This window comes from Plasmodium yoelii, assembly GCF_900002385.2.
Source record: "Plasmodium yoelii strain 17X genome assembly, chromosome: 7".
In the NCBI taxonomy this organism is placed as follows: domain Eukaryota; phylum Apicomplexa; class Aconoidasida; order Haemosporida; family Plasmodiidae; genus Plasmodium; species Plasmodium yoelii.
In genome coordinates this window covers 462,407-483,251 of record NC_036179.2, presented here as the reverse complement: position 1 = coordinate 483,251, position 20,845 = coordinate 462,407, and the positions used below count along the sequence as shown (strand labels likewise).

Genomic DNA, 20,845 nt, shown 5'->3' with positions numbered 1-20,845 from the left:
TATTTTCGCTAAATCCCCAATTTTTTTGATACAACGGTGGCTATATAGATATATATACCGAACTCACACAAGCTTGTTTAATTAAAATAATATTATTATTTTATATTATATTATTTTATTTTATATTATTTTATATTATATTATTTTTTTTTTTTTTTAATTAAAAATAAATATTTTTTGGCTGTTTTTTTTTTTTTTTTTATATAAATATGTACATTTTAAAAAACATGTAAACTTTAAACAATGCATAAATTTATATATAACGGAAAATAAGTCTAGGTAAATTATTGTTATTTCAAAAATGGCGTAATCTTGGGTTAATCCAAAGGGTCACGTTATTTTTGTGAATTTAAATTATATAAGTATATTTATTGTTTTAAATATATATACTAATATTTGTGTGTGTATGTATATAGGGATAATTTAATTCACTAAAACAATTAAAAAAAAAAATAAAAAATGATTGTTTTAAAAATATCTATGTGTCTGTTAGATTAAATCTATGTAATGAATTGTTACAACTTTTTAATTATAAAATAATCAAATATCTTTTTAACATTAAAAAATTAGATATAATTATAAAAAAACACTAAAAAAAAAAAAGTTAAACTATTTAAATAGTTATACACATATGAATTGTAATCAGATTTAATTTCTTTTTCTTCTATATAATAATTTGTTTTCATTCTTTTAGGCAACATTAGAAAAATATTAATTATTGGAATATAGTAATGTTAATAAAAGTTTGTGCAATCACATATAAATATATGTTTTATTAATCCATCGAAATGTAGGTTAATTCTTTTAGTATATAATGTTTTACAACTTTTTCTACAAAATTTTTTAAATACAAAAAAAAATGTGAGACTACAAAAATTTAGTAAATATTTGGTTCCATTGATTTTATTATTCAAAAAAAAAAAATAAAATAATGAAAAGTAAATTAGTAATATATATATATATACATATTTAAATTTACTTGAGTTAATTTTAATTATTTAAATTTATTTATATATATAATTTTTTTATGTGTTGTATACGTTTTAACATAAAATGAATATCAATCGGCGTTGTTACGTCTCCAAAAAAAAAAATCGAGATTGTGAATAGTGCTTATATAAATAGATAAAAATAATTTTACATATATTTATATTATGTATAATATATATTTTGTTAGGTGTGCCTTATATTACATGGGTTGTAAAATGAAATTTTTATAAAAAAAAAATTAAATAGCTAACGAATAAAGTAAAAAAAAAAATGTACATATAAATACTACATGTATATATATAATGGCGATTCTAACATTTCTGCATGTGTAACTAGCACCTTTTAGAGCGATTAATCTATGTTTGCCAAAAAGCGGAGAAAAAAAAGAGAGCATTAGAAATGCCTACATGACTGTATAAATATATTATGCATTTATTAACATAAACGTTTTCAATTAATTTAAGGTATTAAAAATAAATGTGAAAATATAATGTAATTCATGGGCAATGCGAAAAAGGATATAATAAATTATTTTAAATTTCGATGCCCAAATTATACATTTTTAATAAAAACAAAAAAAAATTAATTATTATATTTTCTAAAAGTTGTGACAAAAAAAAAAAAAGGAAAATATTGGATTCTATTTACAGTATAAAAAATAAAAACGATAGTCTATTGTCATTATTATACTGTTGTATTTATTTTGGTGTTTTATTGTAGAATTTTTGTTAATTAAAATAATATATACCCATATATGTTATTTTTGTAATTCACACACACACACACATATATATATAATATCTCTATAATTAAATTTTTTGTAAAATATGAATTATATTGTATGTTAGATCTGCGATTTTAGAGGATGTATGATTTAAAAGGGGAGTGAAATTGATTTTTTTGAAAAATAAAAGTGGAACAATATTTTTTTTTTTTTTTTTTTTTTTTTTTCATATTTTGGTGTTTTTGAGATTTCATAATTATCATATTATATTGTGTTTTGGAAGTAGTACATATTGACCACTTTTTATAATTTTTTTTTAATATAAAAAGAAATTCATATAACAAAATTTTTAAAATTAAATCATTGTTTTTATCTAAAATTATAGAGTTAATATATTCTGAAAGAATTTCAAATGGTCCTTTTTCATTAATATAAAAGACAATTATAATAATTGTTTTAATACAAATAGCTTTTATAAAAATATTTTTTATTTTATAACTATTTTTTAGCATATATGGTAATATATAAACTTTAACCCATTTTTTATTCATAATTGTACAAAAAATAATTATATTTTGATAAAATTCGAATAAAATTAAATCATTTGTTTCATTTAAAGTGGATATAAATTTATTTCGTATATCTTTTAGTATTGCCATATATGCAGATTCCGTTAAAATATTGTTATTATCATCACTCATTGTGTCATAAATATCTATACTACTACATGTATCGCTTGTTTGGTTATTGGTAAAATAAAAACTATCATCAAGACTTGTTGTATCTTGCATATTATTTTTTGAGATCTCTTTTTTTTCTCTATTTTTTAATGATATTTTTCCCATTTGTTTTAATAAGCAAGAATTATATATATACTGAATTGTTAATGTTGAAAAAAGAGGTAAATATTTTGCATGTACATATTTTTGATAATTTTGCATTGTATTTTTCAGCATGAAAAATTTAGGCAAAAATTTATCTATGTACATATAGAAATAATCACATTTATTCCCGTTATTTATTATAATATAAATACATTTTATTATAATAACTTTAATATTTTCATCATTTGTTTTTTTAAAACAATAAAATAAAAAAGGTATTAATTCTCTTTCTAATTTTTCATTTTTTATATGACATATTATTAGATATATAATTTCAAGAATTAACATTTTAATAGAATCATACAAAATAAAGTTATAAGAACAGATTAATATATTTATTAGTTGATATATATCTTCACTGTAGTTCCATTTATAGTTATCCTCATTAGAAGTATTATAAATTTTTGTAGAATATTTTTTTTTTATGTCTTGATTAATAATTTGGCCAAGAGGCGGATTAATAATTTGGTCAAGAGGTGGATTATTAATTTGGCCAAGAGGCGGATTACTAATTTTTGCGTTTTTAAAATAAAAGTCTCTAAATAGAGATAAATAAATATATCTTTTGTATATTTCAAAAAATTTGAAAATATCCATATAACTTTTTTTGCCATAAAATATGGAAAAATACACATTTTTGTAAAATTGTAAAAAAAATTTATAAAAATCATGGGTATTACTATAGGATAATATTGGGAAAGGGAAATAAGATTTGCAATGATACAATTTTTTACTATTTCTTCTTCCATTTTTTCTTTCCATTTTTTTTTGCTTTTTATATACTTTCCATTGTTCCAATATTTGTGCCTTTACTTCACTATTTAGATTTGCATCATTGATGTAAGTTTGCATTTGATATTTATTAATATTGGTTGTATGTTTTTTAACAACATTTATATAGTAAGCAATTGTGTTTATATTTTTTTTTTTTTTTTTCTGATATTTTCCAAAACTCGTTTTTAAGACTCTATTATTATGACTTGTTTGACAATCGGTATTGAAATAGCCATAATTTTTTTTTTTTTCATTTTTTTTTTTTTTATAAATATTTGAAGCTCTTTTTATTAAAGCGTATTTGTCTTTTTCTTTTTTTGAAAAGATATCAAAATTAAATAATATAAATGGCAAATTAAAATGTATTAATAAAATAAAAAATTCGGATTTTCGAAAGATTGGGTGAAATTTAAGTACACAAAGAGGGAAAAACACATATTTATATGTGCTCGGAAAAATATGATAAGACCAATAATTAAATATTTGGAATATATTTTTATTTTTTTCTAAAAAAAAATGATTAATTAATGAATAAATAACAAACGGATTTTTAACTAAGCTCACTATTTTCCATATTTTATATGGAGCACTTTTTTCTTTTCTTCTAACATTCGAATCGCTACTCTCACTACTACTTAAAACACAACTTGTAGTTTTATTATATACATCATTTTGAATTTTATTATTAGATAAAATATTATTTTTACAACTATTTTGACTCTCATTATTTCCTTCATTTTTGTTCATATTAAAATAACTTAATCTTCTATTATTTATGGGCTCTTTTATTTCAGATTTTACGTATTTATCCTTTTCTTTATTTCGAATATTTCCAACATCTTTGTAGTTCCCAATTAAGGTATATGCGGTATTTGCATAAATATCTGATTGTGTATATAAATTAAGATTATTTGAGGAATGCTTATTTTTTTTTGTTTCTTTATAATCATTAAATAATTCATAATCACTATAAGCGTGAATAATTTTATCATCAAGTCCAGTATCACTACTTATGTCAACATCATCATTATTATATGTACTATTCTTGTTTCTATTTTTTTTTTTTTTTGTATTGTTGTTTTCATTTATTATTGCTTTATTTTTAATAACATTTTGGCTAGTCAAATTTTCACGTCCTGTATTCACAAATTCGTAAAACGTACCATTGTTATATATATCATTGTATATGTTAATATAATTAATATGATTAATATAATGATAGTTATAATATTTATATTTGTCTATATTCATTCTCAAATTTTTATTTTTTTGAAAATAATCTTCTTCTTCATTTATAATTTTTTTATTTATGAACGGCAAGGATAAAGCATGAAAAAAATTTTCGCTATTTTTTTTTTTTGATATATTAATAATGTTATTATCAAAATTTGGATATTTTTTTATCTTTTTACTTTCCATCATATATAGTTTTGTTTGCTTTCTTTTTTCTGAATAAAAATTATCATTATTGTCATCATAATTTTCATCATGAAATAAATAAGAAATATTTTTATTTTTTAATAAAACTTCTAAAATTAATATTCCCAAGTTGAATATATCTTCTTGCATTCTATTTATTTTTTCCTTTCTCTCGTTGTCATACCTAGGCAAAAAAAAATATAAAAAATAAAAAAGTGTGCAAAATGTTCTAATCATTTTAAAGTGACTATAACTGTACATATATAAATAACCATATACAACAATACATGTGTATCATGGAATTAAATTTATTTTAAGAATATATTCACACATATCCGAACAAATTAATTATATTAAATAAATTTTAGTTCGAAATCATATAAAAAAATTAGGAAAACCAAAATTGTTAGATAATACATTATATAGACACAAAAATAATATATAATTATACTTTTTTTGATATATTGTAATAGTACCTTATTTTTGGAATATAATAAATATATTTATTCAATATATCTATATCCGTTATAAGAATATGCATATTATTTTGTATTAAAAAGTTTTCGCTTTTTATGTGACCATGATAAATACCCAATGAGTGTAGCTGTATTATTGATAGTAATGCTTGAAATATATAAAAATAACAAAAACTATAATTATTTTGTTCATTCAATAAATAGTTATCTAAACTTTTGAATATAAATTTTCTATAAATATAAATATTATTTTCGTAGACGCTCATTCGGTTATATGGGAGCCTAAAAAAGGGAAAGGTTTCACGAAAATGTGTGCATGTATGTATATTATATGTACATATATTATTTTGTTTTTTATAATTTGGTGATAATATGGATATGAAATAAATTATTTTCTTTCACACACAGCTAGCTTAAATTGTATCACAAAAAATTGCAAAAAATTGCAAATGATATTAGCAATGCAAACATATATAAATCTTTGTAAATAATACTAACACATTTGGGAAGAGATCAAATGAAAAAAGGAACTTGAGTGTATATAATATTCTTTTTATTTTTTGTGTTTCTCCTTTTAATTTACAAATTTTGATTAGTACATGACCCTCATTGTTATTAATTCCCTAAAAGAGAGAAAATAAAATTCGAATGAACACTGAAATGGATACGTTTTTTTTTCTGTTTTTTTTTCTGTTTTTTTTTTCTGGTTTTTTTTTCTGGTTTTTTTTATTTTAATGAACAAGGTATACAATGATGTATGCCCAATGTCTATACGGGATCAAATCTAATTTTAGATGTGTTTGGTCATTTTTTTGTTTACCTCAAGTACATGGCAAAAAGAATTGAGGGTATAGGAATTCATAAAATAGAAATGCTCATATTTTAACAAATAATTGTATATGTTGTATAAATTATTCAAATATTTACAATATATCTCATCTGGTTCTGTTGTATTTTGTCCTATATTACTATATAATGTATTCCCCATCTTATAGATAAAATGATGCTAAAACGACGGAAATTATAATTTGCTCATACTTGAGTAAAAAGCATACAGCTATGCATGTATATATAATACATATGTCACTGAGCTATGCTTATTATATGTACATGAGTTTTATAGTAAAACTGCGAAGAAACGCATAGCAGGAAATATTCCATTTTATTTGCGTTTCGTGTACACATAATAATAGCTGTTAAAAATCATTTGGGAATAATAATTTATGACATAATCTTAAAGATAAATAGCCATTGTTATAATAGCATTTATATATAGGGTGTATATATTTAGTACCATATATGTCGGTAATTAAACATGCATTTGTTTTTATTTCTTATTGATCGCTTTAAAAATACTTATTTAACTAGCCTTATTTTTATTAAATTATTTTTAATTATTTTAAGCATAGAAAGCAGTTGCGCCAAAAAATATATAATTAAATATATGCATGAGTTTATGCATATAAGCATTAAGTAAAACAATTCAAATCGCTATTACTATAAGGAATATAATCAACAAAAAAAAATACATTGCTATATATATATAATATATATATATATATGTGCATAAATATATGATAATAAAAAATATGAAAACGAATAATTAAAAAATTAGGGAAAATAAGAATATTTATAATTAATGAAAATTATTTTTTTACAATAATAAAACATATACCTAAATAAAAAAAAAAGTTATTATTTTTCTGTACTGTGCATAATATTTACATACTTAAATATTTAAATCGATATCACAAAATAATTCTTCGTTACACCATTTTGCTTCACCTAAAAAGAAAAATGACGTAAAAAATAAAATACATAAGTTTTATAAAAACATAATAAATAATTAACATAGAATATATATAAAAATATTATTATAACCATCTTCAAAATCTGCTTCGGTTAAATCAAATTTGCCTTTCTCAAAAAGCTCTTTCCCTGTAGGGTTATCCACATTGTTCATATTTTTATTTTCGGGTAAATAGTCTTTATAAAACTCCTTTCTCCATGCATTGAATTCTTCTTCGGTTACTCGATACTGTATATGTATAAAAATATGAACAGCAATAATTTTTTTCGTTTTTAATTATTTAAATATGTATGTTCATAACAAAATGTAACATTGTTAATGTATTTTTTCCATTTCGGTTGCAATAATAGCTGTACATACACACAGTCATTTATAAAATATATATATATATATATTTTTTTTTTTTTTTTTTTTAACCTTTTCTTCACAAAGTTCCTTTACTTCCAAAACATTTTCGTTGGCATTAATTTCATTTGTTGTCTCATCAAACTCTTTGTTTATATCAAGTTCATTCGACTTAATTTGCCTTTCAAGCATTTCATCGTACATGGATTTTTCTTCTACCTCTTCCAAAATGTATGTCTGTTAAAGAATGTTTTAAAACATTCCGCGTTAATATATATTTTTATTCCATAATAGTATAAAAAGGATAAACAAAAATATACACATATTATATGCGTATTCATATGACTAATATTGTGGCAAACTGATTCACAAATTATGTATTGATCATATAATTATCACAATATTTATATTCTTTACCCTTATGTTTTCGACTATATTATAAATCATGCTATATCCCAAATTATTTTCAATAGTCTCTTTAATTTGCTGTTCTATATTTCCTTTTAAAGTTTCAGATATATTTTTCCCTAATAAAAAAAAAAAAAAAAAAGTAATGATATATATGAATATTTAACTAGAATAAAATTGTCTGTATAATATAAGATGATGTATGTATAAAAAAATCATAAAGAAATTAATATAAAATCAACGTAACATTGACATATATAAATTAATTTGTGAAAAAAATAAAATTGATAGATTGAGGGTAAGGAAGTATGAATTGGAAAATATTGATATATGAGGTGTGTGTTACCATCAACGATTTTATATATAGGAGGTTCATTGGGATATGTTTCTGTATATTCAAATTGTATATAAAATGATTGTTTTTTATTTTTATTATCAATAAGTATTTTAAAGCTGTTATCATTAATATTAATAAATTCGTTAGTATACTCATATAGCAACGATAAACTTTCCTTTTCCGTTGCTTGCTCGCTTTTGTAATCCATGGTTTAATAATATTTATATATATTTTTTTTTTTTTTTTTTTTAAAAATTTGTCCTTAACATTATATTAAAATTATACCATGTATATTGTAACTTTTTTTTTTTTTTAATAAAATAAAAAGAATTACGTAAATTCAGGATTGTGAATATTTATATAAGGTAAATTAAAAACAAAAATATATATATATATATATGTATACAAATCTATAAGGGAAAAGAAAAAAAAAGAACATTACGACAATATTTGCTACAGCACTTCAAAATGCGTCCCGCTATTTTATTTATTATACTATACATATTTTGTGCATTTTTTATTATATGTTTCCTATGGTTTTCTGATTTGCTTGACACTTGACATATTGTTTCTTACATATTTACAAAATTAATATATAATAGTTCTACTATATTTAATTAGAAAAAAATGTGTTTATATAATGTTCTGCTGTAGAATTTAGTTAGTAAGCGAATATGAGGGTATTATAGCCAATGTATGTAATAAAATTATATGTACATGTCAGGTATTTTAATATAATAGTTATTGGCACTATAAAACGATTAATTTGGTGGAAGGAAAGAAAGAAAATAACTTTTTTTTTTCTATTCATTTACAAATGTGGTATTAACATATTAAATTGGTAAAAAAAATATTTGGAAAATAATGCGAATATGAAGAATATTCATATTTGTATGTTTTTTTTTAAATATAAACTTTACAAAAAGTAAAACCTAATTAGAATATTTATTAGTTTCGTTTTATAAGCAGACATATGGGTATGTAGAAAAATCGTTTTTAAATATTATGAAAACATATATTGCTAGTAACATCATATAGGTATTATATTTTTTTTTACATAAAAATAAAAGAACAGAATAGTATTGACATAGTAAATGGAAAAGTTATAAATATAACTATCAAAAATATATTTAACACAATTTGTATAAAATAAATATGAACTACAAATAAATGTTTAACAGTTTTGAAACAATTTATTTTATACAAATTTTGTTAAATTAAATATGTATATTTTGTTTTCCTTTTTTTTTGAAAGATATTTTATGAAATGTGCTATGAACACATACACTTAATTTTACAAGATTAATAAATGTATTTTGTAGGGCCCATATATCTAAGGAAGTTAAATGTTATTCCTTTGTTTATTAAAAATTAGCTAGCTGTTCATAAGTTAAATATTTAAGAAATATAATTTTTTTAATTTAAAGTTATTTTGAAAAATTAGAGAAATAAATGTGTGTGATATTATGTAAATAAATTTTGATATTTTCCAACGTTAAAAGTGTTTTATTTTATTATTAAAAACATTATAATTTTTTAAAATAAGACAACACAAATTCTAATATATTATTTACATAAATAAAATTGTTCATATGTATATCCAAGAATGTATATATATTTGAAGAAGAAAAAATATGTATGTTATTTTCACTTCCATATATATATATATATTAAAAATTGTTAATTATAATATTTTTAAAAAAGTAAAAAAAAAAAAATAAAAAATAAAACTTTATATGAATAACAACATGGTGGACTATATAAGAGTAGATTTCTTAAATTAAAAAAATTAAATTGGAAACAAAAACAAATCGAAATAGCCTAATAATATGGTATATATAGAAAGTGAGGTAGAAAAGGAAATTTAAAATAGTACATGGATATATATATATGTTGACATATGTATGTAATAGATATTCCTTATTCGGTGTGCACACAAAAATAAAAGCAAAGCAATATCCACTTCATATTACATGTACATACAATATATACATATATACATATATATATATACATGTGTACCTGTTATGTTAATATATAAATTTATATCAATTATATTAATATTATTATGTATATTTAATTTTCTTATTATGACAAATGTTTCTGCTGAACATTGTTAATTTATATAATATAAAAATAATAATGATATGAATATGTGCATACAGAAATTTTACCATATTAAAGAAAAATATAATAATAATACATACCAATGTATGTTTGAAAAAAAGTCGTTTAAAACGAAAAGCATATAATATAATTGGATGTATAATAAAAACAAGGGTTTTTTTTTATTTATGAAAATATGTAATATTATTTATATAAAAATTATATGCATATTACATATATATAAGTAAATAAAATAAATATTTTATTATCTACTTAACGAATAATTATTATATCTCATTTGATTTGGAGATTCCATACCCCCATACATTATATGTGTCATATATGGTTGTGGATGATTTCCCATTATTGGTTGTTGGACTGTATATGGTTGAGCAGGTGTTAATTGTGGTTGAGCTGGTGTATTTAATTGAATATAATGTTCTTCACCTTTTTTTAATTGAACTTTTAAATGTTTTCCTGAAACATAAAATCCATGCATACCTTTTATAGCATTTAATGCTGATTCAGGATTATTAAAACTGACAAAACCATATCCTTTATTTCTTCCATTTGCATCTCTCTGTATTCGTGCGCTTACTACGTATCCAAAGTGTTGAAAATGCTGCATCAAAAAAAGTAGGGGGTGAACATGTTCAGAAGTTTGGCAATTTTCTACATGTTCGCTAGTTTCTACATGTTCGCTAGTTCTACATGTTCGCTAGTTCTACATGTTCGCTAGTTCTACATGTTCGCTAGTTCTACATGTTCGCTAGTTCTACATGTTCGCTAGTTCTACATTTGCGGGGTGCCTTACCTGATATAATTCCATGTCGGTCCAATGGGATGGCAAGTGGAATACAAAAACATTAGCGCCAGGGGGTCCAAAAGAAGCAACTGTATTTTTTGCGGGATAATTGACTGGGGTGATTTCTTTTGGTTTTTCCCATTGAGAATGGCCAGTTATAGAATTATAATAATATGGATGACCATCAGATGTTACATGTTTTTGCCATATATTTTTATTAATAGAATTTACTTGCATATCATTTGTATTATTGTGTTTATAACTTGCAAAACGCACATCTAGTGGTCTCTGACTATTTGGAAATATACATTTATAATCTAAAGATTCTATTGCTTTATATGCTTCTGACCTTTGTTCATAAGTAATAAATGCCCAGCCTCTTGGGCTTTGGGTAGTAGCGGGCACATAATACACTTGAACTACATTTCCATACTTTGCCACTTCTGTTTTTAGTTCATCCTATATATAGATATAAATAAAATGGGATGTCAGAAAATGCGGAGGAAAAATGTGGAGGAAAAATGCAAATGAAACGAATGTGCATTCATACATATGGTATGCAATTACCTCGGTAACGTCTTTGGGAATACTTCCTATAAATATTTTAGACGAATTGGCTATTGACATTTTTTTTTGTGCACTTTTAATATTTATTTAGGTAAATTTATAAGGTTAAACTATATATGTAAATGTATATATGTATATATAGAATATATATTTACATATATCGTTTCTCCTTTTTTTTAATTATATATAATAGCCATCAAATAAAAAGCGATACTTCACATTTAAGCATGTGCTTTTATTATTATTATTATGTGTTATAAATATGTATATTTACATATATATATATACATACGTGCAAATGTGTCTTAAATTTCAAATTATATATATTATTTTTAAAGAAAAAAAAAAATAAAATTATGTTAATAAAAAAAAATACAAAACATACAAAAGGATAAACAAATGTTCGTAAATCCAGTTTATATTTTTATGATGATTTTTTTGGTTTTTTTTTGTTTTTTTTTGTTTTTTTTTGGTTTTTTTTGCTTTTTTTTTATAATTTGTATATAGTATATATGTATATATATATATATACAATATCATAATATAGCTTAGGATGTTTCCTAAACATCGGCAAGTCTTTTGCCTTGAAAGTACTATTTAATTTTGATTTGTACAATTATATATTTTTGTACTTAATTTTTCTTATTATTATGGGATATTTGTATTTTATACATATATTTTTTTGTGTTTTTTTTTTATATTTATTTTACTAATTGTTATTTTTTATATATTATTATTTTTTTTTATATAATATAATATAATAAATGCGTTAAAAAAATATTCTCTAATTTATCCTCATGATATAATCTGCTGCTTCATTTTTTTTTTCTCGTATTTATTTAGGTTAAAATATCTCTTTACTATATTTTGTTTGCCAACTGCTTATCTGGCTATGCATCCGCATTTATAATATTTATTCTTATAACGCTTGTTTTATTTACAATTTAAAATTATATAATAATGAATAATGCATTATATAATATGCAAATCATTAACACTTATAAAAATAAAATATATATATATATAATTACATTAACATTTTATATATTTTTTTTTATTGGCATAATAAATTATTTATATAATATCTTTTTCTTTTAATCTAGGGGATGTTATATAGACGTATACGATTTTTTTTTGTGACAAAATATAATAGGATATAAAAAAAATAATATAAAACACTGTAATAAATATAAAAAAAAATGTAATTAAATTAACTAATAACAAACTAAATTAAAAACAAAAAAATAAAATAAGTGAAACGATCTTTATTTTTACTATTTTTTTATAGTAGTATGTATGTATGTATGTATATTGTATGAAATTTATTAAAAAAAATAGCAAACATTTGTTTTTTTACTAACACTATATAATATTAAATATACATGTACAGTTCATTATTATTATGTGTAAGTTATATAATAAATATACCCCACGCCATATAAATATCCATACTACATTCGTATTACATCCATACTACATTCGTATTACATCCATACTACATTCGTACTGCATCCATACTACATTCGTAACATTTATATTATATTTTCTTATATTTTAAATGAGGTGAATGCAATTTTATTTTTGTTATCTATATTTTGGTCACCCTTATTAGTAGTAGTAGTAGTATAGTAGTAGCTACATGGGTTTTCAAATTTTTATTTATTTTATATTTAAAATGAGATTGCACATATGAAATATAGAAACATTCTTAAAATTAAACAAGCTACTCTTTTCAAAGTGTGCAATCCAAAATTGTATGTAAATAATGTATTATCCATGTATATGTATATGTATATGTATATGTATACATGTGTAGTTTGTACATACACATATGTTATAATGGTGAATATTATATAAATAAGCATATAATTTATTCATTTTTAATAGTAATACATAAACAGATGTATAATATATACAATTTGTGTTGTTCATTTTATACATTATATATATTGAGTGTCAAATTTTTTTTATTCGATATATTTTATCCTGGTAAATTTAAAATCGTATATCTACAAAAATATAAAATATGGTTTTAAAGATCATGCTGATTTTACATTTTTAATATATATGCAAAACAAAATGAAAAGAATAATACAAATGTAATATATATACAAGTTTATGTAAATCGGCATGCTTTCCTTTTCTTTCCTTTTCTTTTCCATTTCTTTTGCCTTTTTTTTGCCTTTTTTTGCCTTTTTTTTCCTTTTTTTTTCCTTTTCTTAAGTTTGGCCTGGCTCTAAGTGAGCCATTTCGGCATATTATACCAGTTATATAAATTTTAAAACATCGAAAAAAATATTAAAAAAAAAATTGAAAAAAAATTGAAAATATTGAAAATATTGAAAAAAAATTGAAAAAATTGAAAAAAATTAAATTGTTCCCAAATATGACCTACTCTCAAAAGACAAGAAATTACTCAGTCTTATTTCCACCCCCAACGAAACAAAAAAATAAAAAAATAAATAAAATAAAATAAATAAATAAATAAATAAATAAATAAATAAATAAATAAATAAATAAATAAAATAAATAAATAAAATAAATAAAATAAAATAAATAAAATAAAATAAATAAAAAAAAAAATAAAAAATTATGTATGAAAATATTTTAGACGAATGTGCTGGATATGTCGATCGAACGGTTCATCATTGTTATACTTTTTTACTTTTTTTTACTTTTTTTTACTTTTTTACTTTTTTTTACTTTTTTACTTTTTTTTACTTTACTTTTTACTGCTTTACTTTTTACTTCTTTACTTTTTACTGCTTTGTTCGAGGACAAACTTAGAGAGAAGGATTTTTTCAAATATGGGTTGTGTCATATTATAAATATAATCCAATGTTTTATGAGCAAACAAAAATTATATTATAAGGTGTGTATTTAAAGGTGTTTATAGTTTTACATCAATAATGAAAGAAAAATGTAAAAATGAATTTATAATAATTGTTTTAGTAATAAATATAATAAATATGTCGAACTATTGAGAATATATATTGTCTGCTTATATGCATATGTATTTAAAAAGTTGTTCATATTTTTTTTTAAAACAAGTATATATATGTGCACCTACTACCATAACCTCTTTTTGATGATCATGTGTTTTATTAGTAAAGAGTTGGTTGGGTAAATAAATCAAATGTGAAATGTGAAAAATAAGGGAAGGAAAATGATGCAATAATGCAAATGCAATAATGTAAATGCAATAATGTAAATGCAATAATGTAAATGCAAATCCAAATGACGCAAGTATTTACTTAGAAAATTCTGTGTTAAAAATATGCTAAAAAATAAATGAGGAAAGAAAAAATAAAATTTCGCATTTTAAATATATAAAAATAAAATATGAATATAATTATTTTGATTTGTTTTATATAATAAATATATATTTCTTTAATAATTTAGTTATATATTTATTGCTAAAACCATATATTAAAAAATATTTAACATGTTATCATGTATATATATAATGGCATACTAATATATACATGCCATACTAATATATACATGGCCTACTAATATATACATGCCATTTTATTCTTGTTAATAAATATAAGTTTTATTAAGTTTCTTATTTGCCAATAAAATTGATATATATTTTTTTTAACATTTTTAAGAATTATTTGTTAAGGTTGTTTTTATAAAGAAAAAATAAAAAATAAAAAAAAATAAAAAAAATAAATGATAATAATAAATGGAAACTTGATTGATGTAACTTTTTAAAAATATATTAGTTTTATATACCTTTTTAAAATTAAAAAAAAAAAAAAAAAATTTCATATATATAACTTGGGCTTTCCCAATACTAAAATATTATAGTATTATTACTATTTTTATTACTTTTTTTTTTTACTTTTTTTTTTTGCTTTTTTTTTTGCTTTTTTTTTATTTCATTATGAAAAAATATAACGGACGAAACAAAAAATGGAATGTATTGTGACCAATGAAAATAGTAGGTTTCCTCCTTATCACAATTTTTTAAAAAATGAAAATATATACAACTATATAGATTATATTCAAATTATTGGAAATATTTATTATAAATATACCGAAATAAATGATATTATTAATCAGATATACATAAAAAGAATAGGTCTGTTAAATAGTGTCAAAAATGTGAAAAGAAATAATCCAAACTTTGAAAATCTTCAAATAAATTCGAAAACGAAACATGTGTATCCAATATCTATATATAAACAAGACACCTTATCTATTACATCTATAAATAGTGATTCTATAAATAGTGATTCTACAAATAGTGATTCGACAAATAGTGATTCTACAAATAGTGATTCTACAAATAATTGGGAAAATGTTAAATCTAATATAAATTGCCAAGTAATAAAAAACAAAAATAATCACAATGAAAGCTATAACCAAAATTTTGATAAAACTTATGGGGACATATCCTTAGAGAGAAATACATTCTTAACTACAATAAATAAAAAATATTTAAAACAAAATACACAACCATTATTGAACTATTCTGACGAAATTCGAATGTGTAGTAGTGGTGAAAATGGAAATGCTGGAAATGCTGAGAATGGTGGGAATGTTGGGAATAGTGGAAATGCTGGAAATGCTGGAAATGCTGGGAATAGTGGAAATGCTGAGAATGCTGGAAATGCTGGAAATGCTGGGGATGCCGGAAATGATGGGAATGATGGGGATGATGGGAATGCATGGAAAGATAAAAAAAAGTGTGGGAATGATGAGGATGAAAATTTGATAAATGAAAAATTGATAAATGAAAATTTGAGAAATGAAAATAATGATGAAGTGGATAACTTATCAAAACAAATTTATGATGATAAAATTAAAAATAAAATAGAAGTAAATATAAAACATGATAATATAATTGGAAATAACAATGTAACAAATAAAACAAATGTAAGTAACAATACAATTGGAAATATAGATGGGAATAATATAAAATATGATGTATTTCAAGGAGATGATAAAATGGTAATTGGTGGAAATTATGTTAATAATAATATGAACAACCCTTTTAATGTTAATAAAAATTTAATAATGGGATCTAAGAATTTTAATTTAACAGCATCTGGAAAAACATATAGAGGAAATAAAATAAATGAATCTGGTAAAACAACAAATGGAATTATGGTTAAAGAAAATGAAGAAGAATATAGACATGATCATCTAAATAATAATAATAATAATAATATTCCGATTTCAAATGATGGGAAAAAAGATTTTACAAAATTAGATGGAATAGATATAAACAATATTGGAAACAATCCAAATGTTTATAATCAAATAATGGCTAGTCATATCAATCGTATGAATAATAACAACAATGTAATAATAATGAAAAATTTTAACCCCATCAATTTTCCTATAAATTCACATAACTTTAATATGATACCACCATATAATAATGTAGGAAATGTAGGGAATGTGGGAAATGTAGGAAATGTAGGAAATATGGGGGGCATGGGTGGCATGGGTGGCATGGGAAGCATAATAAATAATAACATCCCAAACATCCCAAACATCCCAAACATCCCAAACATTCCAAACATACAAAACATTCCAAACATCTCAAGCATCTCAAACATACAAAACATCCAAAACATCCCAAACATCCAAAACATCCAAAACATCCAAAACATCCCAAACAATTTTTTAATGAATACACAAATAAATGGAATTAACAATAATTCCTTAAACGATATAAATATTACAAACCCTTCTAGTGGTGTAATTGGTGTTTTAGGAAATTTATCTTATAATAATAATGTAATTTCAAACAATATAGATGGAAATTTAAATAAAAAAAATTCGTCAGCATTTATTGATAAAGATAAAAGTATTAAAGATAATGAAAATTGCAAAAAAAATAATATTAAAAATTCAAATAATAAAAATATAAATAATGTTGAAGGAGAGAATAATAAAAATACAATAAAAAATATTCGTATGGAAAATTTAAAGTTTAATGATAATATAGATTTAAAAAATATAGATGGAATCGATTTAAGCTCATATTTTGTAAATGGAAAATATTGCTCTAAATTACCTAATCATGAAAAAATATATAATATAATTTATTACATTGTTAATAATTCATTACATGAATATTTAACTGACTTTTATAATAGTGAAGATTTGGTATATAAAGAAAAAGACGAAAAAGAAGAAAACGAACAAAATGAAGAGGATGAGAATGTTTTAAAAAATGAAACTACAAAATGTGGAGAAGCAAACATATTAGATTCAGATAAAAATTCAAAAGGGGAGCAAAATATATTATTAGAAAATTCTGAACAAATAATTGAAAAAGAAGAAAATAACAAAAATAAAAGAAATGCTGATGATATTATTGATGAGAATGAAATTGATAAAGAGGATGGAAATGATGATAATACAATACGAAAAAAAAAAAAAATAAAAGTTGAAAATGGGAATGAGAATGGGAATGAGAATGAAAATGGAAATGGAAATGGAAATGGAAATGAAAATGAAAATCAAAATCAAAATCAAAATCAAAATAAAAATCAAAATGGGAATGGTGGAGTAGATGCGCCGTGTAAAAATAACCAAATAGTAGATGAAGATGGAAACAAAAAAAGTGGTAACATAAATAATGCAGAAAATTGCATGAGTAATAATAACAATATGAAACCAGAAATGAAAGATAATGAAAATAATTATATATTAGGTGAAATAACAAAAAGTATATGTTCTATATTAAATTTACAACAATTAATGCCAGTAAATACAAGATTAAATAATTCCGGTTTAATTTATGATCCTAATTATGAAACAATATATTCAAAATGGAAACTATTTTTAAAAAAAGAACAATCAAGTGGAAATATTATCAGCAAATGTTTTTCACGAGATTTTTTACATACTGTTTTATTATGTAATTATGATAGTATAATTGAAGATTTGAAAAAAACAGCAGTAAAAAAAAAAATAAAATATTTTTTTCTTCACATTTGCTTGGAAGCAAATCTTCCTATCAATGTTGCATTGATGCTCTTTTTGAATGCAACAAAGCAGAGCGACAAGTTGCAGGTACCTTTTTCACTTTAGATAATGTGCAGCGCCATTATGCATGCATCTGTGTGCTATATATTTTTATTTATTTTTTTAGTTATTTTTTTAGTTATTTTTTTATTTATTTTTTTTTTAATTTTTTTTTTTTTTTTTTTTTTGAAAGTCTCTACTGCCATCAGAAACTGGCTTGGGATATTTGCATCGAGATGCTGGAGGAGCAAAAGAAGAAAACATGGGAATTATAACTTTTGAATGTATAACAAATGATAGAGAACCTGATCATTTAATTAAATTAATAACATTAAAAAATATATTTTCAAGACAATTACCTAAAATGCCTAGAGAATATATTGTGAGATTGGTATTTGATAGAAATCATTATACATTTTGTTTACTTAAAAAAAATACAGTAATTGGTGGTGTTTGTTTTAGACCATATTTTGAACAAAAGTTTGCTGAAATTGCATTTTTAGCAGTTACATCAACAGAGCAAGTTAAAGGATATGGAACCAGACTTATGAATCATTTAAAAGAGCATGTCAAAAAGTTTGGAATTGAATATTTTCTAACATATGCAGGTAAAATGCTGCCCAACTTTGTCCCAATTTTGTCCCAATTTTGTCCCAATTTTGTCCCAATTTTGTCCCAATTTTGTCCCAATTTTGTCCCAATTTTGTTCCAATTTTTTCCCAATTTTGTTCCAATTTTGTCCCAATTTTTATTTTTTCCCTATTTTTAGATAACTTTGCCATCGGGTATTTTAGAAAACAGGGGTTTTCACAAAAGATTTCGATGCCAAAAGAGAGATGGTTTGGGTATATAAAAGATTATGATGGAGGAACATTAATGGAATGTTATATATTTCCAAATATAAATTATTTAAGATTATCTGAAATGTTATATGAACAAAAAAAAACAGTAAAAAAGGCAATACATTTTATAAAACCCCAAATTATATTTAAAGGGTTAAATTATTTTACTGAAAATAAAGGAGGAAATTTACACCCTAATAATATTCCAGGCTTATTGGAAATTGGATGGAAAAAAGAATATAAAGATATGACAACAAAAAAAACACATCATAAAGAAGTTCAATTAAAAGATCAAATTATAAATGTTCTTGATTATTTGGAAAAACAACAATCTGCTTGGCCTTTTTTAAAACCAGTCAGCCTTTCTGAAGCCCCAGATTATTATGACATCATCAAAGAACCCACTGATATCTTAACGATGCGAAGGAAAGCCCGTCATGTAAGTTTGCGCTGTTCATTTTGCATTATACATCATATGTTGCGTCTTTATATTTTGCATTATATATTTATATTTTATATTGCGTGTTTTGCACTGTGCAGGGGGAATATAAGACGAAGGAAGACTTTGGAATTGAGTTGAAGAGGATGTTTGATAACTGCCGATTATACAATGCGCCAACAACGATATACTTTAAATATGCCAATGAATTACAAGCCTTAATCTGGCCCAAATATGAAGAAATTAGCGAAATGGCAAAGTAACGCTTACACATACTTTCGTTTAGATATGTGCATATATCTGTTTGAGACAAACAAAACAGAGGATATCCTAATATAGTTATAAATGTGGAACATTAGGCCAAGATGGTTTATTTTTATTTTTATTTTATTTTTCTTTTATTTTTTCTTTTATTTTTTCTTTTATTTTTATTTTTCTTTTTTTTTTTTTTGTCATTTTAATTGTTACTCCTTAGCCTTGAACTCCGGCCAACTTCAAACTTAATTGAAATATATATTTTTTATTTAAAAAGAAAATATTATTTTTTATTAATTTTGATTAATTTTGATTAATTTTTATTAATTTTTATTAATTTTTATTAATTTTTATCAATTTTTATTAATTTTGATTAATTTTTTTTATGATGCCTGTACATTTTACGGGCACATTTATAATTCCGTATGTCTTTTCCCCCTTTTATCAATAATAATAATAATAATAGTATGCAATGATAACATGCAATGATGATGATAATAATTTCGAAAGGGAAAATACATAATCTATGCAGTCAGAAATATGTGCATATATTTTACATTTTTTTATTCGGTAAATATGGATATTATTTTTTTTTGAAAAAAAACAAAATTTAATAGGATTATATAAAATGCGAAACACGTTTTTTGACTAAAATAAAGTAAAATTAAAAA

At 22.1% G+C, this 20,845-nt stretch overlaps 4 protein-coding genes across 4 annotated transcripts; 1 reads left to right on the top strand and 3 right to left on the bottom strand.

Annotated features, from left to right (window-relative positions):
- Positions 1-1,848: 1,848 nt before the first annotated feature.
- PY17X_0707900 (serine/threonine protein kinase VPS15, putative) lies at positions 1,849-6,255 on the bottom strand (the record flags this gene model as incomplete). Its single annotated transcript, XM_022955498.2, has 4 exons — positions 1,849-4,975; positions 5,268-5,549; positions 5,766-5,890; positions 6,088-6,255. 4 exons carry the CDS (start codon positions 6,253-6,255, stop codon positions 1,849-1,851), a joined length of 3,702 nt encoding a protein of 1,233 aa, XP_022811770.2.
- Positions 6,256-6,996: 741 nt separating this feature from the next.
- PY17X_0707800 (RWD domain-containing protein, putative) lies at positions 6,997-8,375 on the bottom strand (the record flags this gene model as incomplete). Its single annotated transcript, XM_022955497.1, has 5 exons — positions 6,997-7,052; positions 7,149-7,305; positions 7,495-7,659; positions 7,840-7,949; positions 8,177-8,375. 5 exons carry the CDS (start codon positions 8,373-8,375, stop codon positions 6,997-6,999), a joined length of 687 nt encoding a protein of 228 aa, XP_022811769.1.
- Positions 8,376-10,538: 2,163 nt separating this feature from the next.
- PY17X_0707700 (RNA-binding protein, putative) lies at positions 10,539-11,705 on the bottom strand (the record flags this gene model as incomplete). The annotated part of the gene is made up of 3 exons (XM_022955496.1): positions 10,539-10,895; positions 11,088-11,537; positions 11,646-11,705. The coding sequence occupies 3 exons, from the start codon at positions 11,703-11,705 to the stop codon at positions 10,539-10,541; spliced, it is 867 nt and encodes a 288-aa protein (XP_022811768.1).
- A 3,861-nt stretch (positions 11,706-15,566) lies between these two features.
- Positions 15,567-20,182, top strand: PY17X_0707600 (histone acetyltransferase GCN5; the record flags this gene model as incomplete). Its single annotated transcript, XM_725502.2, has 4 exons — positions 15,567-18,686; positions 18,832-19,246; positions 19,408-19,919; positions 20,021-20,182. The coding sequence occupies 4 exons, from the start codon at positions 15,567-15,569 to the stop codon at positions 20,180-20,182; spliced, it is 4,209 nt and encodes a 1,402-aa protein (XP_730595.2).
- Positions 20,183-20,845: the final 663 nt, after the last annotated feature.